Here is a 24726-nt window from a genome sequence, read left to right on the forward strand (position 1 = left end):
CCAATGAGAATGAGCAAAGGCCGTTATTCAGCGCCCACGGCACGAGGATGGCAGGAAGCTCGTGGCGGAACAGGGACGCTCCAGGTTGTGCAGATGGGAGGCCTAGGCCTGGGCAAGCCAGAGCAGCTCCCTAAGGGGGCATCAGGGCATGTTGGGTTTTCTCTGGTTAGTCCTGAGTTGGGACAAAGGGACAGAAAATGAAGGAAGCTGGTGGTTACTGACCAAGTGCTGACCTTTTGGGCCTGATGGCTGCAGAGGCTGTGGGTTGGCTTCCAGGCTTGTAGCTGCAGGACAGTGGGCTGGAATTCTGCTGTCACATGTGGTCTGGTCATTGTCCTTCTGGATGGCCAGTCAGCCCACTGGGGGCTCTGAAAAAGGTACACACCATGGGCTGGGGCTCCGGGTCTTCTTCCCGAGGGTGAGGGGTGGGAGCATCTATGGGCCCAGCTCTGCAGGCCTTAGTTGAGGGCCACTCCACATGCCGGCATTGGCCCCAGGGACTGCAGCCTCCTTCTCAGTTGGACAGAGTGGGCTCCAGCGGTTGGAGAAAGCTTCAGGCCTGGCACTTGTGTGCTGGTCCTTGGGAGCCACTGAGGGAATGTCCTGGGGGTTCCATCGACTTTTCCAGCGAGGCTCAGCTGACCATAACCAGCATGGAAGCAGGACAGCTGCCCCATGGTGGGTGCCTTCGGTGCCACACACAGTCTGAGACACCCCCCAGTGGCCCTGCAAAAAAGAGGAGGTGCAGAAGCTGCAGCTGGGAGGGTTGTAAGCTGGCATCTCCATCCATGAGGGGTTAGAGGGGAATTAAAATGCACGGCCCCGCACCTGCTGTCTCTGCTCTGCATTCGGCCTTCTCATCCCATGGTAAGGTGGGGGCTGCGGAACCTCATGGCCGTGGTGGGGCTGAGAGGAGCTTCCCTGGAGGAGACTGGCCATGGTCACGGCAGGCGGGAGCGGACTCCCTGCCATGTGAGGGCATGTGGGCTCCGGCTTGAGGCAGGCCCAGGGAACAGGCAAGAGCCCCACTGTCAGGGCCAAGTGCTGGGTGGGGTGTGGACCCTGAGAAGGCACAGTAGGTGGGGCACTCCTCAGGCGCTGGCTGCAGGGGATAGGAAGTGGCCCTCCTAGCGGTGGGTAGAGGAGTGGGAATGTAAATGTCCCAGATCCAGGCCCTCTGGCTTGATGGACAGCAAAGTCCTAGAAGTGGCTGTGGGGTGATGCTCCTTTTTTAGTTTCACAAATGCATGATGCTCTGTTCCCAGCAATGTGTAAATAAATATTCAGTGCACCAGGGCCACCAATACCTAACTCTTTTCAACTCTGCTTAGCTCAACCTGCCTGGCTGGTGCCAGCCTTGGGAAGAATCTGATGTTTCCCCCCATCCATTGAAGGCTTTTAGGGCATCCACAGAGAAACTGTCATTCTCAGGTCTTAGATTCTGAACGTCCACCTACCACGTTAGAGCTCTGCCTCACTCTGGCACTGCTGAGAGGATTTCCAGGGCCTTGCACCCACCCCAGCCCTGTGCTCAGCTCTCAGGAACACACATGCTGGCTTCAGCCATGGAGCTTGCCTTGTGGGACTAGAATTGCCTTGGAGCAGTGGCTTGAGATGGCAGGTCTGGGTTTTATTCTCTCCTGATTGTTCCTTGCCTAGACCAAAACCAGGGATGGGTGGACGGATGGATGGACTGATGGGTAGACAAATGGATGGATGGATGATAGATAGATAGATGAATTGATAGGTAGATGAGTAGATGGATGATGGATGATGAATAGATGTGCAGCTGGATGGATGGATGGATGGACAGATGGACGTATGATGGATGGGTTGTGGCTAGATGGATGATGGATAGACGATGGGCTGATGATGGATGGATGATGGACAGATGGATGGATGGATGGTGGATAAATGATAGGTGGATATGGATAGATAGATGATGGATGGATGGATGATGGATGGATGATGGGTGGATGATGAATGCATGGTGATGGGTGGTTGGATGGTGGATGGATGGGTGGATGGTGGATGATGGGTGGATGGTAGGTAGATGGATGATGGGTGATGAATGGATGATGGGTGGATGAAAGACAGATGGATGATGGATGGATGGATGGATGATGGGTGGATGATGAATGGATGGTGATGGGTGGACGGATGGTGGATGGATGGGTGGATGGTGGATGATGGGTGGATGGTAGGTAGATCGATGATGGGGATGGTGGATGATGGGTGGATGGTAGGTAGATCGATGATGGGTGATGAATGGATGACGGGTAGATGAAAGATGGATGGATGGTGGGTGGATGGATGGATGGTGATGGGTGGACAGATGGTGGATGGGTGGATGGGTGGATGGTGGATGATGGGTGGATGGTAGGTGGATGGATGATGGATGATGAATGGTAGATGGGTGATGAATGATTGATTGATGGAGGGATGGATGTTGGATGGGTGAATGACAGATGGATGGATGATGTACAGATGGACAAACGGGTGAGTGGAAAGATGAAGGGGCCTATGAGGATGTTTGGCCTCTTCAGGGAGGTAGCAGGGGCTGCTCGGGTACACCCAGCTTTAGCCCAACCTCTCCTTCTGCTGCCATAGGCAGGTTGCTGAGCTGCCTCAGCCTTAGTTTCCTCAGCAATATGTTGGGGGGTGGGGTGGGATCTTTGCCTAAGAAGGTTGTGAGAACTAAACGGGGTGAGGTGTGTAAAGGGTGTGGCCCATAGAGAACCCAGCCCCTGATCATGCTCTCCTCCTTTTGCCTCTGTCCTCCTTGGAAGCATTTTTCAAAGGCCTGGGTCCATGCAGCCCACGTGGTTGCTCGCCACTGTGGTTTCATGATTTACGCCTGGGGACATCAGTTGGTTGGGTTTGTCCTTTCTCCTTTGCTCCGCAGCACTGCTGCCTGCGGACTGGCCGCACTGGATTCCCCTTTCCCTGCAGAAGGGCACTTGCGTTGTCTCCAGGTTTCGCTGTTCCACTTGTGGAGGGGCCTTTCTCCACACGGGCAGGTGCTGCTTCGGGGCACTTTCTGAAGAATAGAACTTCCAGATTTCGGGTGGGAACATCTTGAATTTGCTTTCATTTTCCTTAGGATAGTTGAACAGGAAATGATTGTTTTTAAACAAAAACACACACAAAAAAATGTGTTTGCTTCCCTGAGGGGCAGGCTGAGCCCTCACTTGGGGAGAGCATCCCGTGGTGTGCTACCCGCCTTGCCTCCGGAAGGCTGCTGGGAGGGCCCTCATGTGTGCCCATCTGTTTCCGAGGACCGGGGGTAGCAGGCGCCCTCCCCAGGCTGAGTGCTTTCCTCCCAGCCTTATTAGGAAATGCTTTAAAAGGACAATCCCCACTTTGAGTGAATGGGATCTATTAAGCCCAGTGAAAGTGTGAGTTAATGTGTGCAGAGAAAAGATAAGAATTTCAAAAAGGAGAGCAGGGTGATCGTGGGTGCGGGTCTGGAGATAAGAGACCCTGCGGCTGCTGCGGGCGGAGATTGGCTGGCATGGCTGGCAGAGGGGAAGGGGGACAGGCCTGCTCCTCCAGAAGTCCCCTCCCAGCCCCCTCCTCCTGTCCACATTCACTCAGAACTTACCAGCTGGTCACACATCCTCCAAGCTCCTCCGGGTGACCTCGGGAACTAAGAGCAGCTCTTAGTTCTGGGTACCCTGGGCTGTGGCAGGGGTGGCTGGGGCTGCAGGAACAGGTGTGACACCGCAGTCTGCACGGTGGCCTGGGGAATGAGGTCTCGCAGGATGATAGTCAAGTAGCGCATCCCTGGCTGAGGCCCAGCCCATGCAAGGGGTTCTGGGCAGGCCTGGGAACGGGCAGGCACTGGAGTGGCCTGCGGTCCTAGAGCTGGGAAGTGAGACCAGTGAAAAGCATGGATCCACCATGGGCAGTGTCTGTGCCAGCTGGGGAGCTTCAGTCCCATCTAGGGGACAGTGAGTTCACGGCCTCTATCTTCTGGGTATGCCAGACCAGGTCACAAAATAAATGAGAGTAAAACAGCCAAACCCTGGGCCAGCAGGAAGTCTGTCTTCACCCGTGTGACTGAGCCCACAGGGCCTGCCCGGACTGCGGCCTCAGCCATCCCGAGGCCCAGCTGGTCAGCGAGAGAAAGCAGCACCTTCCCCCTGCCCTGGCCTGCGCCTCCATCTTCTCTTTTTTCCTCTGGAAACTGGTGGCCTTTCCTCTTCTGGTTTCTATCTCTTCTGTCACCTGCTCTGCTCACGTCTCGTCTGCTCCAGAGAGAGGATGTGCAACTCACTCAGCCTGGGTATGAAGCACTGACGAGAGGTCAGAGCCAGCCCTGCCGGGGCATCTACCCTTGGTGCAGAATCAAAACAAAACTTGAGCTCAGATGGAGATTCTCTTCTGGGAGTGACTCCAGACAAGGGCTGGCTGGGACATCTCTCTGAGATCCCCACAACAGTATGTCCCAGAGATCTCCTTGGGGACAAGATACGGCCTCTTCCACACATGCAAGAGGAAAAGGAGGAAAGAAAACGTTGGTTGAGATCAACCGTGTGCAGTGTTCTCTGCCTGCATTTGCTGTAATCCTTGCAGTGGGCGTCAGTGAGGACTCGGGGCACAGGGAGACTAATGACTGGCCAGCGGTCTGGTCACAACGGTGGCTGGACTTGTGACCAGTGGTCCTCCCCCCATGCAGCCCATTGCTTTTTGGCCCATGCTGCCCCATGAGCCTGGACTGCCGGCCCAGGCTCCCTTCTCCCCATTGCTGTTCTCTAGATCTCCTTCCACTGTCCGGCAGTGGTGAGCACAGCCTCTGGGGCTGGGGTGTGGGACGAAGGCAGACGAGGACAGAGCATCCTCTTGTGCTCACGGCCAGGGCCATCAGGCACCCTCCATCCTGAACCCACAGCCAGCTCTGAAGGAGGGACAGGGCCGGGCTGTGAGCCGACTGGGGCCTGGGGGCCTGAACCACAGGAACCCTCACTGGCTGTGGCCTCCTACACAGCCGCCTCCCCTCTCTGGTGCCTGGTTTTGGTCTCTGTGGGATGGGGACAGCTGCCTGGGCTGTGCCGAGCACTGCAGGTGGCCGCAGTTGCTCAGAAGAGGGCAATCTCAGGGGAGGACGATGGATGCAGGGCCACAGGCCATGGATACTCAGACTACAGCTCTAGAGGAGTGTGAGGTGGGTGCAGTCATGGAAGTTTCTGGAAACTGAAAAGCCTGGCCTGGCCCCGACATTTGAAATGACCTTTTGCTTCTCACCATGCGCTTGGCATCGATTCAATAAACCGTGTGTTCTGGGTGCCTCTGGGGGGTCTGGGCGCCTTGCTGTTTTGTGACCTCTGGGATTGCTGGTCTGATAGTGGATTTGGAGGCTGCCAAGGAATGGGGAGTGTGGCTGCTACAATCAAGGCCCACGGGGCGCATAGCATTCCTGTGAGCACCATGGTCCCTCCTCACCAGAGCAACCCCAGCGCTCCCGACCTTGGCTGTGCGCATGGTGCCCGTGGAAGCCACTCTGCGTTGCCATGGGCCCAGTCTGCTGTCGTTGCATTGCTGATCCTGGCTGACACGGGGGCCGGGCTCGTCAAGTGGCCAAGGAAGTGCATGCTGACCCGACCCACGTGCATCCCGGGGGGTGGCCTCCCGCAGGCCTTCCTTGGGTTCCCGGTACTGGTGAGGCCCGTGGCTGCCTTCCAGGCCTGTCCCCAGCATGCGGCTGGCGTGCCCTCTCACTGTCTCCCAGGCCCAGAAAGAGGCAGGAACTATGGCCTGCCATGCTCTAGTCCTTCTGGGGACTTCTTTGGGCCCTCAGGGGCCATGCTGGATTTACCCCAATGTCCTGGCCGCCAGTTCCCCCACATACACAGCCGTGGAGCCAGAGGCCTCCCTGAGGCTGTGCTCTTCCTGGCCGACATGCTCACATGAAGATCACCCCTCTTTCTGGCTCAGCCTCACTCCTCTGCTCCCCACACCCCCCTGGCAGGACCCTACCATGCTGCATTTGCCCTGCCTTCCTGTCCACACTGGATGGATTCTGCCCGTTGGTCAAGGCCAACATGATAACCTCCTCCCTGCATCGTGGTCTGTGATTGTTAGAGGCACAGGTATGCTCGCGCCTGCTGAAAACATGGCTGAGGCTGCCTTTATCTTTGCCTATATATACACCACTTCCTCCTTTTCCTCAAAGAGTACAAAGCATTACATTATATGAATGTAACACAATTTATCTACAATGTTTTTATGAGACTAGGGTATCTCAAATTGCAGAACATGCATGACGCATATGGTAAAAAACAAATTACAATGACAAAGGAAAGTTCCAAATGAAAAGCAGGATTTTACCTCCTTCTTCCTGGCATCCAGGCCTTTCCCCAGGGACAAAGTGGTTAATAGCTTCTTTCTTACCCAGCCTGGCCCTGATCACTGTACGTTTTTATTTTCAACATGCATGATGTCAGCAGTGCACACTCAAACTTTTACTTCTTAATTCATCACCTCTGGTTAGGACCTCCTCACTTTCCATTTCAAACAGCGAAAAAAACAAAGGGCCTACTTTCTCCATTAAAAAACACTGCCTTCCTCTTTTCATTCCTCTATTATGTATTTAATGGTCAGGGTTTGAGAATTTACATTTAGCTTTCTACTATTGATTTGTGTACATGTTGATTTTAACATTTAGCTTTCTACTATTAATTTGTGTACATGTTGATTTTAAAACTTGAATGGAATTAAAGGACATTTATAATACTATCCCATAAATGTTTATAGCAGAAAGAAGATTTCTGACTAGAACTATGGAGAAAGAGATATACCACTGTAAAGATTTTACCAGTTGGAGATTCTTTCAAGTATTAAGGCCTAATGTATCTTTTTACCTATTCTTCACAGTTTATTCTACTTCTAGAGAGTCAAATGTGCTAAATTTTCCTTTATCCCATATCTCCAGGTACAGTCTCTTGATTCCTTTCTCTGGTGGAGTGTAACCTAGATCAGCTTTTTCTATAAGGGATGGGACTAGTAAACTGAACTTTTGAATTCCGTCAAATGGTGTGCATTGTTGACTGTTTAGCTGGGTATAAAATTCTAGGTCTTCTATCTTTTCCCATCAGAATCTGAAGTCACTGCTCCACTGTCTTCAAGAAGCCAGTGTTTCTAAAGCAGAATTCAGTATCAGCTCATTTCTTTCCTTAGAACATTTTTGTTGTTGTTGTTTGCTTTTTTTTTTTTTTTTTTTTTTTTTGAGACAAAGTCTCGCTCTGTTGCCAGGCTGGAGTGCAGTGGCACAATCTCGGCTCACTGCAACCTCTGCCTCCTGGGTTCAAGCGATTCTCCTGCCTCAGCATCTGGAGTACCTGGGATTACAGGCACCTGCCACCGTGCCCAGCTAATTTTTGTATTTTTAGTAGAGATGGGGTTTCACCATGTTGGCCAGGATGGTCTCAATCTCCTGACTTCATGATCTGCCTGCCTTGGCCTTGCAAAGTGCTGGGATTACAGGTGTGAGCCACTGTGCCTGGCCTGTTTTTTTTTTTTTTCTTTAAAAAAAATTCTGCAAGATTTTCTTGCATTGGTTGGATCTAGGGGTCTGTCCATTAGATCTAATCAGAATATGGTAAGTCTCTACAATCTGAAGATGTGCATTTATTTGTTTGACTATTTCCTCCTAGGTTGCCTTTTATTCTCCTTTAGAACTTCTAATAAATGAAAGTTGGATGCTTAGGATATACCCCCTAGGTCTCAAATTTTCCACACTTTTTCACCTTTCTATGTGCTCTCCACTCTTGTAAACATATTTGATTTTACTTTCCATAGCCCAGTCTTCATTCATTCCCATTTTACCATTCAGTGCATACCCTAGATCTTAAAATGGGCCAGTCACTTTAATTTCAAAGAGTCTTTTTCTTGTTCTCTTGTTTGCCTTTTTTCCCCCTTGGGAGTCTGGTTTTCTCTTATTGATACCATATTATTTCAAATTTTTTGAGAATGATGCTATTTAGAATAACCACAATTACGGTTATGATTATTTTCCCTGAATTATTTCTGTCCCCTAAGGTTCAAGTGTAGAGTACGCACAGCTGAGCCTGCCTTCTCTTTCATGCCTCTAGTGATCTCTGCCTGCTAGGTCCTGTCTGTACAGGAATAAAGGTTGAGGTGTATGTAGTGACTGGTGAGTGTGAATCACCTCTGCCCTGTGTAGCTCAACAGGCTTCTCACTTGACCATGAGCACTTACTGTATTCCCTGGGAATGAGCAAGGTGCGTAGACAGATGGGCCACCCTGGAAGTGGGCATGCAGCCGATGGGCAAACAGTGTCCCCACATTTGCTGGTGCTGGCAGGCTTGACCCTGGGGACAGGTGTTTTTGTGCATTTCACTCTTGGGAGGAATTGTGCTACCTTTGGACCTGCTGACCCTGCTTCTCATGAGTGACCAAAGTCCTTAACTCTGCTCTGCCCTGGTTTTTTCTTAGACCTTGAGTTTTTCACTCCAGAAGCAGGTTCCTGGCTTTTTTGTGTGCCACGGGCCTGTTTGGAAGTCTGGTGAAGCCTGTGCCACCCATCTCAGGACAAACTAAAAATACCTGATGAAGAAGATCAGTTATATCCACATGCAGTTAGCAAATGGCAAAAAGCCTATTTTGATATAGTAGTGTGTTTTATGAACACCTTACATACAAAATCTAGTAGTGGGACGACCATAATTTGAAGTAATGGTGAAAATAAGCAACAGACTAAGATATCTACAAGAGCTGTAATGTGATATGAAAATACCTGATTTTTGTTGGTGACAAAGTCATAGTTGTGACTAAAGTATTGTGTTTACTGCCTACATGCCTAATTGAAGGCAGTGTTAAATTTCAGTTAGAGACACGTTAAAGAAAATGCTCACTTTCTCCATCCAAAGTCCCACACCTCGGGCACTGTGGGGACTGCCCCCAGGCAGAAGGCACCCCCTCTGGGGACAGCTTTCCTCTGGCTCTGGTCTGAGCTACACTAGCCTTAAAGCATCAGTTTGCAGGGGTTTGGGGGAAGACACACCCACCCGGCACTGTGGAAATACAGCTCTTTGGCCAAGTGCCCTTCTGCCTGGACACCTGGCCATGCCCCTGGTTTGTTTCACCTTCTCGGGAGGATGTGGGCATCCTTCTCTTGGTTCCCATCACAGTTTCTTCTCTTCTGTCCAGAGACTGGGCCCAGGACCCCCTCACCCTTTCTGGCTTGCTTAGCGTTTTGATTCCCAACACAGTAATGTTTTCGGTATTTGTAAACGGTCTTTCCTGTCATGTCAGTGAGACCCTAGGTGTCTCCTCCTGAGATGTGTGTTGGTTTTATCTGGTTCAGGTGTTCACACTGCCATCTGGAGCTGACTTCCCAGTGGCACCCAGGGCCTCTTTGGTCTGCACTGTTAACTCACTCTTCGGAAGCCCTACATGAGGTTCTTGAGTTTGCAGCTGTGATTGCTTTTAAAGGTGTAAGCAATGCCACATGCGTTTACTAACAGGAAGCCTTGGTGCCCGGAGAAGTGTGATGGTGGTCCCCCAACGTTAGGCACAGAGGTCCTCCTGTCCCACCTGTTGAAAGTGAATTGGTGGGCCATGCCTCTATTTATGAACTTTCTTTTTTTTCCCCTTTATCTTCTTTAATTCTCTTTACAAAAGGATCTTCCAAATGTAGTTCTTAAAAATTCCCCTGGTGAATGTAGCATACTTTTCTATTTTCAGAATTTCAAATAATATGCACCTGATTGGGGACACAGTGAGTGTCAAGGGCGGGCTCTCTCTCTTGACTGAGGTCCCTTTGGGGGCCAGGGGTGAGCACATGTGATAAGCACCCAGAAGACCCCCGAGCCCTCTGACTGGGGAGCCCCGTGCCAGGTGAGGGATGAAGGCCAATGACCTTGGTGGAGGTCAGGCTCTGCCAGCCAGGCAGGGTGGGTTCCTGAGGAGCTGCTACCTTAGATCTCCCTAGAGAATGTCTAGGGGTGGAGAGCAGGAAAGAGTGGGGTGCTTATAGGAAATGGGGTTTTGAAGGGGATTGCATGAGCAGAGAGAATGGCTAGTCCCTCCCAGGGCAGATCCAGAGCTGCTTAGTTGCTTGGCTGGTGTGAGGCTGGGGCCACTCCTTTAGGTGAGAGGAGTTGGATGGGACATTCTTGTCTCTCCTGGATGTTTTCGGGGGCAGGTGGAGGGTGATGAGCCAGAGGTGAAGAACTGCTTCGTGGATGGCCTCTCCCCTGGCCAGGTGCTGGGCACCGCAGAGCCAGGTCAGGCAGACAGCATCAAGCTTAGTGGCTGGTCGTGACTCTGCCCTTGACTTTCTAGTTGATGTGAGACCAGTCGCCATGCCGCTATAAGCCTCAGTTTCCCCAGATGCATACTGATTGGCTTGATCTATCTGACCTCCAAGAACCCTTCAGGGCCAGGCCTCTTTCCCTTCCTGGCACATCAATACTGGTGCAAGGAGGAGACAGCCTCCATGTGAACCACATGCACCGCAGGCACCAGAACTGCCCCCACCCCGCACGGGCCAGGACAGAGGTTCAGGGTCCCAGGAAGCTTAGGCCCCGATTCCTGCCCACTGCTCCTTCCTAGGCATTTGAAATTGAATTTCATATTCAATTCAGGCAAAAAAACCTTGAGGCCTACCACACTGGTCTTGGTGCTGGGCTCTGGGGCGAACCCCTGACGAGGACACCTGTGCCCCCTGCTCTGGAGAGCCGGGTTGGGGAGCAAAAGTGGCCTAAAACAAAGACCCCTTCTTCCTAGAGGCGGGAAGGGAGGCAGTGCAGGGAGGCATCCGTTTGTTTCCCCTGGAACGGAACGTGGGCATTAACTGTGCGCCCACGATCTTGGGTGCAGGGCAGCTGGCTGGAGGGTGGTACACAGTAGGGGGAGGTGTGAGTGTGTTTGTGTGTGTTTCCAGGCAGATGTGCCGTTTTCAGAAGCCGCGGGACCAGCCTCCTCCGAGCCCTCCCAGCCGCTGGTCGGGCCCGGCTGGGGCGGTACCTGGGCCTGGGTTTCCCTGTCTCTCCTGAGGCCTTGGGTGCGAGGGAGGCTGGGCGCCACTCGAGGCCCCGCGTCCGGTCTCCCGCGCCAGCAGGGCCGGCTCTGCAGTGAGGCCCCTGCGCACCTAGGTGGAGCCCGACCCGCAGTTTTCGGCTGGGCCGGCCCCACCTGACCCGCCGGCGCGCCAGGCGGGGGCGCTGCAGGGCGGGGTCCCCGGGGTCCCTCGCGGCCCAGTGCGCATCGGCGGCTCGGCGGCCGGGAGGAGCGCAGACGGCGGCGGGCGCGGGCCGGAGTCCGAGGCTGCGCGGGCCCGGCCACCTGGGCTGGCAGCGACTGCGCCGCGCTCCCTCTCCCGCCGCCTCCCCCGAGGAGCCGGCGCCGAGCCGAGCGGGCGGGCGCGCGCCTCCAGGCCGGAGCAGCGGCGTCCCGCGGGCGGCGAGGCGCGCAGCGTCGCCGGCCCCACCTGTAGGCGCGGCAGCCACCGGCACCTGCACCGGCAGCGGCGGCCCAGCGCGGGCAGCCCAGGGGCGCCGCGGGCCCGGACCTAGTCCCGGCCGCGGCGGCGGAGGCGCGGGCTGCTGGGAGCGCAGAGGCCGGCACCGTCCGGTGGGGACCGGCCCGCCAGCCCCGGGCCGCGCAAGTTCGATCGCCGCGGGCTCGGCCGGGCCGCGCGGGCCCTGGCGGCGGCGATGGTGCGGCAGCCCCGCGCCCGGCGCGCAGCCCCGGCCCCGAGCCTGGCCCGCCGCGGCGGCGGTGGCGGCGGCGGCGCGGCGGCCCCCTGAGCCCCGGGCCGGAGCGAGCGCGGGCGGCGGAGGAGGCGGCGGAGGAGGAGGAAGAGGAGGAGAAGGAGGAGGAGGAGGAAGAGGAGGAGGAAGAGGAGGAGGAAGGCGACGCCGAGCAGCGGGCGGTGGGGGGACGACAGGCGGAGGAGGGGGCCGGGGCCGCGCCGGACCCCCCCGCGCCGCCCGGCCGTTGCGCAATCCGCGGCCCGCGGTCCGGGCCCTGCTGGCGGTGCGGCTCCGGGGGCGGCGGCGGGGCTGATTCATGGGGCCGCGGCGGCCGCCCCCCGGCGCCCGGGCCCCCGGCGCCCCGCAGCCAGCGATGGTGGCCGAGTGGTCGGAGCGGCGGCCGCCGCGGCCCGAGACTTTCTGCTAACCTCCCCGCCCCCGCCCGCCCCCTCCCCGGCGCCCCCCTCCCCCCGCCCGCTCCCCTCCCCCCTGCCCAAAAAGACACAAATCGCCTCCCGGAGTGGCGCCTCCAGTCGCGGCGGAGCGCGGCGTTGGCGACGGATGGAGGGCGCGAGCGGGCGGCCGCGGAGGCTGCACCCGGCGGGGCGCTGATGCGGCGCCTGGACCTTCTCTGCGCGACTTCGGGGGCGTCGGCCGAGTTGGGACTCCGCGATGCAGCTCCTGAAGGCGCTTTGGGCACTGGCAGGGGCCGCGCTCTGCTGCTTCCTCGTCCTAGTGATCCACGCGCAGTTCCTCAAAGAAGGTAATTGTCCCCGGGCGCGCGGACCGGTACTCCGCGCTCTGCCTGGCTCGCGGCGGCCCCGGCGCCCGACCCGGCTTCCAGCATGTTCCGCTGCCGCCGCGCTGGGCTGAGGCTCGTGGAGCGCCACTGCGGGCCCGGAGCGGCCGGCGGCGCGACCCTACCAGGAGCCCGGCTCCCCGCGGATCTCGCCACCCCGCGCCCATCGGGGCTCACCGGCAGGGCGCGGGGTCGGGGCGCGCTGCGTCCTCGGTTCCTCTCGCGCCGCCCCGGATCCCCAGCCCAAGCCGAGGCTGCCGTTCCCATCCCCTGCCCCACACGGCTCGGTGGCAGCGGCGCCCGCCCGCACGCCGCGGGCCCTCGGTAGATGGCACCAGCGCTCCACGTTGGCCGGCCGGGCTGGGTCGGGAGCGGAGCTGGGACCCGCTAGGGTGCCGCCGGGCTGGGGCGGGAGCGGAGCTGGGACCCGCCAGGGTGCCGCGGGGCTGGGACGCGCGGACGTCGGGAAACCGGCCTGCGCACCTGTTCCCCAGGGCCCAAGCCGCCTTCCAGAAACCCATAGGTTCGGGAAGCAGGGGCTTCGTCACCCGGGTGCGCAGGCCCCCGCGCCAAGTTCTGCCATTGCTCTCTTGGTTTGTGCTAGACTGCAGGGCAGTCTGGGACTATTGAGGCGCCCAGGATAGCGGTTGGACCCTCGTGGCTGGAGAGGCCCTTTGGACTGGGAAGCATCTTACTGGGGTTTGGGGGCAGGGCCACACCTCCCCTGATGGGCGGTCGGTCGGCTCCAGGCACCCCAGACGCACTCCTGGAAACTTCCTGGTTTCAGGGCCAGGCTCCCTTTGCAGGGCTCCTGGTGCACCCCGGGATCAGCCTGGCCTGTCATATCAGACTGGGGGCAACTGAGGCGTTGGCCTCCCCCCGGGCACCCCTGCTCATGGTTACTAGTGCTCTGGCACACAGGCTGGGCCAGCTCCGCCTGGTGCTCCCCTTGGTCCACTGGGAAGGCTGAGCACCGGAGGGCGCCTGTGTGGCTGATAAGGCGCTGGGTTCTCATTAGTTCTGGGTTCCTGCAAAGGAAGGGCTTGCAACATTCAGCTGCTTTCCTGACTAATTAATGAGCCGCCGGAGGCCTGGGGAAGCAGGTAGGTGCAGGAGCCTGGCCCCAGACCCTGTGACCTCCACGGGCCTGGTGTCCTCTTCCCTCCCTTGCTTTTGGATGTGGACACCTAGTACAGAGGAGGGCCAGGTCTGAAGGGAGAGTAGGCTACCCCAGGACTCTGCTGCGGGCTTGGCCTGCCAGCCCGTGCTTGCAGGGACCCTTCCCGAGGTGGGAGGCCCAACTTCTTCCGGCTGCCTTGCTGACCCACTTCAGGAATGGGTGGTTCTGCCATACGGCAGTGGCCCTTGGGGCTGGGGAGGCCATCCTTCCTGCTGAGGAGTCATTGGGTCCAGACAAGCCCGCGAGGGCTGTCCTCTGCTGGTGTCTCCTGCCAGGACTGTGGGAGCCACCCCTGGTGCATTCCAGGTACCTGGCGAAGAGGTCCCTGCTCCGCTGGGTCTGTTTGTGTTCGCGCTGCAAGTTCTCTGCCTCTCTGGCTGATCTCGAAGTCTCTAGGGGATTGGCTTGCAGAACGGGCATGTATGTGAAAATTTCAGTGTTTCTCTGAGGTCCAAGTGCCCAGCTGCGTCCTGATACTCTGTGACGAAGTGAAGTTCCACTGACTTTTAAGCTGTGAGTTAGTAACAGGGGAGGCTCCTGGCCATGTGGCCTGTCTGTGACAAGGGCTTCCTTTCTGCCTCGACCTGCGGCGCTGACCCAGTGCAGGTGACTCCGGGGGCTCTGCTGTCCCCCTGAGGCTGCAGGTCTAAAGGACTCTGTTTTTTGGCCAAGAAGAAAGAGTTTCTGTCTCTCAGTTGGGAAGGTCTAGGTGTGGAGCAGGCCCAGGATTAAATACTGGTTGTGTTCGCTTAGTGGAGTACTTTTTGTGGATTTAGCCCTTCACAGAGATCTGCATGTTTACCTTGAAGCAGACACACATGTGTCGGTGTTGTGGAAGACGGCACAGTCATAGGAAGGTGGGATGAGGATGAGGTCAGCTGTACGCTGAGGGCACAGGTACCTTTGGAAGAGCGATTGCGGGTCCCAGTGTTTGCGCAGCCCTCCAGGACTCCTGAAGTCCTGTCTCCCTGTCCCGAAACAGTGGCCTTCACCACCCTGGGTTGAGCCCTGCTGCCTGTCTGTCTGGAAGGTCAGGACTTGGGCAGCCTCCCTGTTCTTGCTGAGATGCCCTTTTGGCCCCTTGGCATCAGGAGCCCCAGGGGAGGCCTGGGGGACCAGCAGTGAGACGTGCAGGGAGGCGGGTGGCCGACTCTGGTTCCTGGCTGATGGGCTCGGCCTGGGGCCACTCTCCTCCCAGCAGCCGCTGTCCAGCAGGAGGGAGGGAGCGAGGCAGGCGGGTGGACAATTGTGACTTGTTGTCTGGGCCCGAGTGGGAAAGAGCTGTTTAAATAGCCATTTCCATGAATCTGTTTTTTTCAGGGGTGAAGAATGGGGGACCCAGGGAGCCGTTTTTCCACACTTCTCCTTTTATGTGGAGATAGAGGCCTCCCCGTGGCTAATCCATCCCCCTCTGGCCACTCTGTCTTCCAGTGTTTGTGGAGATGAATAGGGCTGTGAACCGAGAGAGAGGCAAATTGTGGTCCGTAATTGCAGCCTCGGTACGTCCGAGCTTTGTGAGAACAAGTCCTGCCCGCCACACCAGGCCTGGCTGGGCAGCCACAGGCCCGGGAAGAAAGCAGGGCTGCAGTGTGGGGTCCGGCACTGGGGCCTGGGCAGCTGCTCTTCTTGCCCTGTCATCCTTAGGACACGCTGACCCTCCTCTGGGAGGGGAGAGCCGTCCTTTCTTCTGAACTGCCTGGTGTGCGCCTGTGCTGTGTCTGCATGGGGTGTAGTTAAAGTGGGGGACGAGGGCGGGAATCCCAGGACCCTGATGGAAGAGCCGGCCGCTTCCTTAGGGCGCAGACGACGTGTGTCACGGAGACGCGAGAGAGAAGGCAGCGCTTTATCTCCATCATCATGTTTGGCCTCCAAATACGGAGTTAAGGAAACAGCGAGAAGTATAAAAATATTTTCCACCTCCCTCTTCCAAAGACTTTACAATATTTTTCTGGAAGTCTTGAGTCACTTGGACTCCAGCACTCCAGCACAGATTAGCAGGCTTTGGTGTGGTTGCTTAATGTAAACAGAAGGATAGGAAAATACTTCAAAGAGGAAGGAGCGCGGCGAGCCTGGGCCATCCGGGCAGGCCACAGCGGCAGAGAGGTTTCTGGGCTTTGGCACCCAAAGGGACATGAGAAAGCCGGGAAATCATTCGGCCTGATCCTTTCTGAATGGGAAGGAGAACCCAGTGCCTCTTTCCTTTAAATGTGGGTTTGAGGTTCAACTCTATCTCGGTAAATCCTTTTGGCGACAGGGGAGTGCATTCGATGGCTTGAACGTGCTGTGCAAAAGCCTCTTTTGCAGGTTAATATTGAGAACTTTGCGTCCAGCAGCCCTGGCACGGTGTACCCGGCCCTCGATTCCAGAAGCGCTTTCGGAACCGCTGTGGCGTGCCTGTCTTTGAGCAGCTGCTCGGGGGGCAGACTGTCGATTGAGTCAACGGGATTCAACTTCCATTGATTTAGTTAGCTGGCTCTTTCAGAAATGAGGCGTCCTCCTGCAAACCCGCGTGGCCGGTAACAAGGGGCATGCTCAACTCCGTGAAGGCAATTGATGGGGTATGAATGGTTGTGGCTCTGCGCAGTCATCATTCATTGATGCCGTCTTTACAAGATTAGCAGCCAATGCAGAGTACCCGTCTATCTGTTAGATGGATCAGTTTATTTTTTAAGAAATGGATAGAGAACTTCTTAGGAGACACAGCACAGTTCCCGGCCCTAAGACTCCATCAAAAATATTTGCTGAATGCGTACAACCATTCCGTCCCAGAGGCATAGAGCCAGGGCTGTGGGTGGTCCATGATGGGTTGGGTGAGGGCTTGGTAGATGCCCTTGAGGTTTCCCAGAGCAGCAAGGCTGTTCTTGGTGAGGGCTCGAGGCTGCACCGGGCTCCATTCTGAGTGTCTAATGGTGGAGGAGGAACTCACTGCACGTGGTGTGTGTGGAAGGAGGAGGGAGTTCGGCAGCTCTGTGTTCTCAATGCTTACGGCCAGCTGTGTCTGCACCCCTGCACCCAGTCTTGGCATGGGGCTGCCCCGGCCACCAGGCTCCGAGCTTGGAGCTGGCTGCTCATTTCCCCCTGAGTCTCAGACTGCGTGTGGAGGGGTGCTGGGCTTTGTCTAGGGGCCCCAGGGGCTTCCCTAGCCCACTTCCTGGGTGCATTGTTTTTATGGCCCTGATGAGATGTGCAGGCAGACGGAGCGCAGGGGCATCGCAGTGCCAGCCCCACATGGCAGGTGTCCCTCAGCCTGCCTCTCCTCGACCCTCCAGCAGACGCTGTTTGCAAGGCCAGGTAGGTGTGAATGGCTGCTGGGAGGGGTGGAAATGAAAAGGCGTTAAAAATAACCAACTCTTTTATCATCATTTACTATCATTTCTTGTGTGACACAGAATCTAAATAAAACCCACACTCACCGTAATGGGATTCTCATCTGCTGTGTCTCTGACAACTGTAAAAGTTAGAATATAAAAGGACTGGAAATGGAGGTGACTTCCAGACACAAGTTGGCTCATCGCAGCCTTGCTGGGCACAGGAGTCCCAGCCTCCCAGGCCTCCCAGCAAGGGCCAAGCCAGTCCCTGCCAAGGGCCAGGCTGGCAGTGGACGGGGCCAGCTGGGGGTCGCTCCCGCTGCACACTCGGGAGGATTGGATTGCGGCTGATCTTGCTGCCGGCATCTGTGGAAACTCATCAGTCTCCCATGTTGCTGCGGTGCTGAGCATGGTGCGAGAAAGCCGTGCAGAGAATGGTTTTATTCCCCACTCGGTGGTCTGGAGGTGGGTGGTTTTTGCCCGTCTCTGGGCGTGCGGAGCTGTAGGAGAGGAGCCACTGGCGAGGCCACGTCCGTGCCCGGTAGAGTGCTGGCTGCAGACACAGCCCAAAAGCTCCTGGGCCTGGAGAAGGCGGGATTGGGGGGCAACCTTCTTGGAAGGGTTCACTGCTGACATTTTCATGTGTGTGCATGTGTGTGTGTGTGTACACGTGCCTGCTTATGCGTAACTAAATGCGCATAGGTGTTCATATCATTGTGTGTGATCTTCTTAAACATAAACTACACGATCATGCATTATAAACCTCATTTAAAATACAGCCCCTTCGTTAGGGAGCAGCGCACGCAGGCAGTGGTGTTTCTGTGTTCCTGGAGAGGGGAGGGAGGCAGTCCTCACCTTATTTGCGCAGAAACACATAGATCTATGGCTGCACTGCGATCTGAGCAGACAGAAAACACGGAGCGAAGCACGCAGCTGTGGGTCTGCGTGGAACACGTGACTGTTTGCTCACACATGCACCCAGTGAGTGGACAGGGCTCCTTTGAGACCAGCCATAGGACCCGGTAGCCTTTGTACTGTGGGAGCCCTGACCTGCCTGTCGGGGCAGGTGGACCTTTCCTTTTCCTCCTCTTACCTGGGCTCTGTGTGTGAGCCCACCTCTCCCAGAGACACGCACTGCGGTGCCCCCCAACAGAGACACACCACACACTACACGCTGCACACACACACACCACACAAAATACACAACGCATACCACACACCCCACATGCTGCACACACTACACACCATATGCTGCACACCACATACACACCCCGCACACAAAATACACTACATACCACACACAAAATACACCACACACACCACACACAAAATACACCACACACACCACACACAAAATACACCACACACGAAATACACCACACACCACACACAAAATACAGCACACACCACACACAAAATACACCACACATGAAATACACCACACACCACACACTAAATACACCACACACACCACACACAAAATACACCACACACAAAATACATCACACACACCACACACAAAATACACCACACATGAAATACACCACACACAAAATACACCACACACACCACACACAAAATACACCACACACCACACACAAAATACACCACACACAGAATACACCACACACCACACGCCACACGCCACATACACCACACGCAAAATACACCACACACACTGCACACAAAATACACCACACACCACACACAAAATACACCACACACGCCACACACAAAATACACCACACATGAAATACACCACACACCACACACAAAATACACCCACACAAAATACACCACACACGAAATACACCACACACCACACACAAAATACACCACACACACTATACACAAAATACACCACACACGAAATACACCACACACCACACACAAAATACACCACACACACCACACACAAAATACACCACACACGAAATACACCACACACCACACACACCACACACCACACATGCCACACACAAAATACACCACACACCACACACAAAATACACCACACACCACACACATACCACACACCACACACAAAATATACCACACACACACCACACACACAGTGCACGCCAAACACAAAATATATACATACCACACACCGCACACACACCACACACTAAATAATATATACATACCACACACCGCACACACACCACACACTAAATATACTCACACCACACCCCACACACACCACACACAAAATGCACCACACACCACACGCCACACACACACCACACACTATACACAAAATATGCGACACAAACAGTGCACACCAAACACAAAATACACACATACCACACACCACATACAAAATACACCACACACCACACACAAAATATGCCACATACACACCACACACACAGTACCCACCGCACACAAAATATACACATACCACACACCACATACAAAATACACCACACACCACACACATACCACACACACAGTGCAACCAAACACAAAATATACATATACCACACACCACATACAAAATATACCACACACACCACACATCATGCACACACACACCACACACTAAATATACACACACCACACCCCACACACAAAATACATCACACACAAACCACACACAAAATATACCACACCACTCACATCAAACGCAAAATATACACCACACCCCTCACACACCACACACAAAATACACCACACACCACACACACGCCACACACAAAATACACACACCACACCCCACACACACTATGCACCACACACAAAATACACCACACACACCCCCCACACACATCACACACAAAATATACACACACCACATCCCACACACACCACACGCAAAATATGCCACACACACACCACACACACAGTACACGCCACAGAAAATATACCATGCAAACACACCACACAGCACACAACACACCACATACAAAATACGCTACACATATAAACATGCCACACAAAAAATACACCACACACAAACCCGACATGATACACACACCACATGCCACACACCACACAAAATAAACCTCATACACCACACACACACCACACACCATACACACACCACACACAAAATATACCGCACACACCACATACACCTACCCACACATACAACACACCACACACAACACGCCACACACCACACAAAAAATACACCACATACACCACACATACTAGACACCACACACCACTCACAAAATATATCACACATACACACCACACACACACACCAATCACATGCACACACACCCCACAAAACATCACATACATCATACGCACACCACACACCACTCACCACACAAAATACACCACATACACCACACACAACACTTACAAAATACATCACACACCACACACACACCACACACACAGCACACAGCAGACCACACACACACACACACAAAATACACCACACAGATATCACACACACCACATACACCGCGCACCACACACAGACCACACACTATGCACAGTACACACCACACACACAGTACACACCACACACATAGATACACACGCCACACAAAATATACTATGTAAATACACCACACACGTACACACCACACACAAAATATACTACACATTCATGCCACACACCACACCACACACAAAATACACCACACATACACACCACACAAAATACACACACATCACACACACTACATGCCATGCACCACACATGACACAAAATACACCTCACACACACCACTCACAAAATACATCACGCATGCACCACACACACACAGCACAAATCACACACACATACACCACATACACACACCACATGAAATGCACCACACACCCCACACACACCGTATACACACACCCTCCACACACACACAACACACCACACACATCACACACGCCACATGCCACTCACCACACAAAATACACCGCACACACACACACACGTATATAACACACAGCACACAACATGCTAAATACACCACATACCACAAACACATCACTCACAAAATACATCTCACACACACACACACCACACACCACACACACACAAAATACACCGCACAGATATCACACACACACCACACAGAAAATACATCACACACATTCACATGTACACACACACCCCACATGCGGAATACACCACACACACTAGATACCACACACACACACACCACTCACAAAAAACATCACACACACAGCATACACTACACACACAGCACACACCACGCACACACACACACAATACCCCACACAGATGCCACACACAAAAAAATACACCACACACTAGACACCACACATGACACACTGTGCACACATACCACATGCCAAACACCACACACACAAAAAATACCACAAACATACCACATACACAACATGCATACACAGACAATATACCACCTAACCACACACAACACACACACATAAAATATACCACATACACATACAAAATATTCATACCACACACACCACACAGCACATACACATGCTCTCACACACAACACATCACACACATGCCACACCCCACACACCACACAAAATACACCACACACACACCACATACAAAATACACCACATACACCATACAAACTAGATACCACACACACCACTCCCAAAAAACATCACACTGCTCACACCACACAGCACACACCACAGACACACAATACACCACACAGATACCACACACAACAAAATACACCACACACACTAGACATCACACACACACTATACATTATGCACACACACCACATGCCATACACACCACAAACATACCACGTACACAATATACAGAAACACACACAGAATATACCACACACAACACACACACATAACATACACCACATACTCATACCAAATACGTATACCATACACACACCACACATACCCTGTGAAGGCCACGCACACACAAAGTACAGAAACACACCCCCACACAAACACCTGCCAAGACATACACACACACAAACATACACCACATGCATGTTATACACACACAGCCAAACATCATAAACACACATTACACCCATCACACTGCACACACGATACCCAAACACCGCACAGTCTGCAGCTCACCCCGTGGGCCCAGCCTGGCATTCTGGAGGAAGGGAGAGGAGGGTGGACCCCAGCTTCGGCCTCTTCCCCTGCAGCCTTGTCCCCATCCTCACCTGGACCCTGACCCTGGCCCTTGCCGGCTGGGCCTCTGCAGAGGCTTCCTGAGGAGGAAGGCGCTGGCCTGACCTTCACAGCGGGGGCAAGTGTGGCCCAGTGAGGTCAAGGGAGGGTGCAGATCCCAGAGGATAGCAGGACAGGTGCAGCCGCGTGGCTTTTCTCTCTATGATCCCAGGCAGGGGTGGCGTGGGTGGTGCGTGGGCATTGCACAGGCACCTCCTGCTGCAGGCTGCAGCGCCTGTCTTGCAGGTCTTGTGCTCGTCCCAAGGGTCACACCCACCTGCAGCATGATACCAGGCTAGTGGCTGGGCTTCTGGGACCCTCGATCTCCTCTTTGCAGGAAGGGAATGATAAAAGGAGTGGAAGCCCGAGGACTTCCACGGGGGTCCCCTGACAGATGGCCCCAGGAGTGACCTTGTGCAAAACCCAGGAGCCGCCCCTGCCAAGTGCTGGGCGTGTCTGTGGAGCAGATGAGGCCACAGGCACTGGCCACAGGACCGTGCTGTCTGGAGAGGGATTTGCACACATTTGTAGGGGTGCAGGGCTGGTGTTCTCAGGATTTTGCCTGGCTTCTCTGGATCTGGAGGTCCTGGGAAGGTGGCTTGGACCCTGGTGGGCGGAGTCTTTGAAGTGCAGTCTGGAATCTTCCATGCACAGTTGGGCGACCTGGACAGTGCCCACTGTGGTCTCTAGAGAGTTCCTCAAGGATGCAGCCCCTTTGTCCAGACACTGTTGCAGGAGGTGGGGAGGGAGGCCTGCCCCGCGTCCCCTGGATGGCAGGATGGGCTCCCACCATGTGTCTGGCTGGGCTGTAGTGTGCGGGGCAGCCAAAATGCACCCTCCAGGTAATCGAGGCCTACCCCACATGGGGACTCTGGCGAGAACCGGGCCTCCACCGACCCCCTGTCCAGGGTGCAGGAGCCAGGCCCGTACTGTCAGCTGTGTCTGTTTGTCTGTGGTTTCCCGTGGCGCATGCAGGTCTCTCTTCATGCTTTGGGTGTGGAAACCGTCGTCAGCTGAGAGTGTTTTGTGGGTGGGTAGCTCTCCTTCCTCCTGAATTTGGGGTGACCTTCTGTGTGGAGGCCCATGATGGTTTCCCATGCATCCCGGGGGTCTGGGGTGCCATAGGCACGAGTTCTGGAGGGGGCTGCACACCTAGGTTCATCTCACGGGCCTCGGGGTGGGCAGAGGGTCCTGGACTGCAGGGACTTGCCCTTCCTTGCAGCTTCTGTGCTTTGGTGGTGAAGGAAGGGCTGTGTCCTCAGCCACACTGGGAGCTGCTGCCCTTGCGTGGAACAGGAGCAGCTGTTTGTGGGCAGGCCAGGCGGGGGCTGCAGGCGGGTCAGGTGTGGGCTTCAGGCAGGTCAGAAGTGGGCTGCAGGCAGGCATTTAAAGAAGTCACAGCTCCAGGTACCAAGGAGGCAGTGGCTGCTGGCCCTGTCCTTTGCTGCATTTCTGTGGACTCTTAGCCCAGGGAATGGAGCCCTGGAGGGTCCCAGGGTAGCCGGTGTCACCTGGAGTGGCCCAGGGACACCTGGTCCTCTCACTGATGGGGCCGCCCTGTGGGGTAGGCCAGGCCCTGGCTCTCTGGCTCTCAGGGCAGGGTGCGGGTTCCCCACCTCCCCTGCCCTCACACACACCCTTCCAGCCACCCGCGTCAGCATGCGCCAAACATGGCCTTCTGCCCTTGCCTTTTCTTCTCCTTTTTCATTTTAAAAATCAAATCAGCGCTTCGGAAGGCCTGGAGCTTGGAGGACCCACACAGAGGCTGCCTTCTGCCTGCCCTCAGGGGCTGCTGAACTTCCCAGAAGCAGCCCTCCCTCCCAGGCTGAACTTTCTGTCTCAGCCCCTGCACTTTCCCAGCCAGGCCTGCTCCTTGTTCCTGCCCATTTTACTCCAGAAGGGAAGCAAGCAGGCCCGGGTTATCCTGCAGGCGCCAGGAGCCCCCTTGGCCAAGCTCCGTCTGTGCATAATGGGGGCTCCAGTGGGTTGGGGGGTCGGTCCGTGGGAGAACTGGACGTTCACCAGGGGTCAGCATTGGCCTCGAAGTGTGGAGAAGGGTCCTATCGGCAGAGGTGGCAAGGTGGTGAGCCCCTGGGGCTGAGCACAGGGGCCTCTGGTGAGAGGGGCCTGGCCGTGACCACGGTGACTGCTCTCTGCTGTCACCTCCTTTGCTCCTCAGGCCACCTGCGCAGAGGGTGTGATCCTTGGGTGACTTTGCCATTGAGGAAATTCAAGGGCGGAAAGTGCAGTCTTGGCGGCCGCCCCAGAACCAGGTGCCCTCTCTCCCGACCTTGCTCCCTCGATGGGGCTGCACTGCCCATCCTGAAAGGCTCTGCTGAGGCACTGGGGGAAGGAAGGCATTGCTCGCAGGGGGAGGGGTCCTGCAGAGGGTCTCAGGCAGGGTGGGTGCTACCCTCAAAGTTGACAGTGGGACCCCTCACCCCGTCCCCTGTGTTGGACTCGAAGTGGGTCCCCACGAATTGAGGCTGGTGGCCGCTGGGTGTCGGGGCTGGTTTCTGGGCTGTGGTCTCTTGCTGTGACAACGGGGACCTGCGGGGATGGGGGCGCGATTCGGTGCCACCTCCCTGCCTCTGCGGTCTCCCA

At 55.3% G+C, this 24726-nt stretch overlaps 2 protein-coding genes across 8 annotated transcripts in view; one reads left to right on the forward strand and one right to left on the reverse strand.

Annotated features, from left to right (window-relative positions):
- Nucleotides 1-24726, forward strand: part of TAFA5 (TAFA chemokine like family member 5) — a 367025-nt gene that overhangs the window by 77412 nt on the left and 264887 nt on the right. The window contains exon 1 of one of the 7 annotated variants that reach the window (XM_054543818.1): nt 12189-12483. The exons of 5 other annotated variants lie outside the window; for them this stretch is intronic. In XM_054543818.1, coding sequence (XP_054399793.1) covers nt 12393-12483 — 91 coding nt within the window. In that variant the 5' untranslated portion in view covers nt 12189-12392. Of the gene's footprint in view, nt 1-12188; nt 12484-24726 lie in introns of those variants that run through there. One more of the 7 variants, XM_024240156.3, reaches the window with a different exon arrangement.
- LOC129052759 (cytochrome c oxidase subunit 3-like) lies at nt 18245-21298 on the reverse strand. Its single transcript, XM_054543817.1, has 2 exons — nt 19178-21298; nt 18245-19135 (listed from the first exon to the last, which is right to left on the reverse strand). The coding sequence occupies exons 1-2, from the start codon at nt 19448-19450 to the stop codon at nt 18245-18247; spliced, it is 1164 nt and encodes a 387-aa protein (XP_054399792.1). The 5' UTR covers nt 19451-21298.

The sequence above is a fragment of the Pongo abelii genome, chromosome 23 (assembly GCF_028885655.2).
Source record: "Pongo abelii isolate AG06213 chromosome 23, NHGRI_mPonAbe1-v2.0_pri, whole genome shotgun sequence".
Taxonomy (NCBI): domain Eukaryota; kingdom Metazoa; phylum Chordata; class Mammalia; order Primates; family Hominidae; genus Pongo; species Pongo abelii.

What these genes read in the sequence shown, in the direction of transcription:
- LOC129052759 (XM_054543817.1), bottom strand. Translation starts at nt 19,450, where the DNA reads ATGTGTGTGGTGTGTGGTGTATTTTGTATGTGGTGTGTGGTATGTGTA. An exon ending in GTGGTGTGAGTATATTTAGT is followed by an intron (nt 19,136 to 19,177) that starts GTGTGGTGTGTG and finishes TATATTATTTAG; the next exon opens with TGTGTGGTGTGTGTGCGGTG.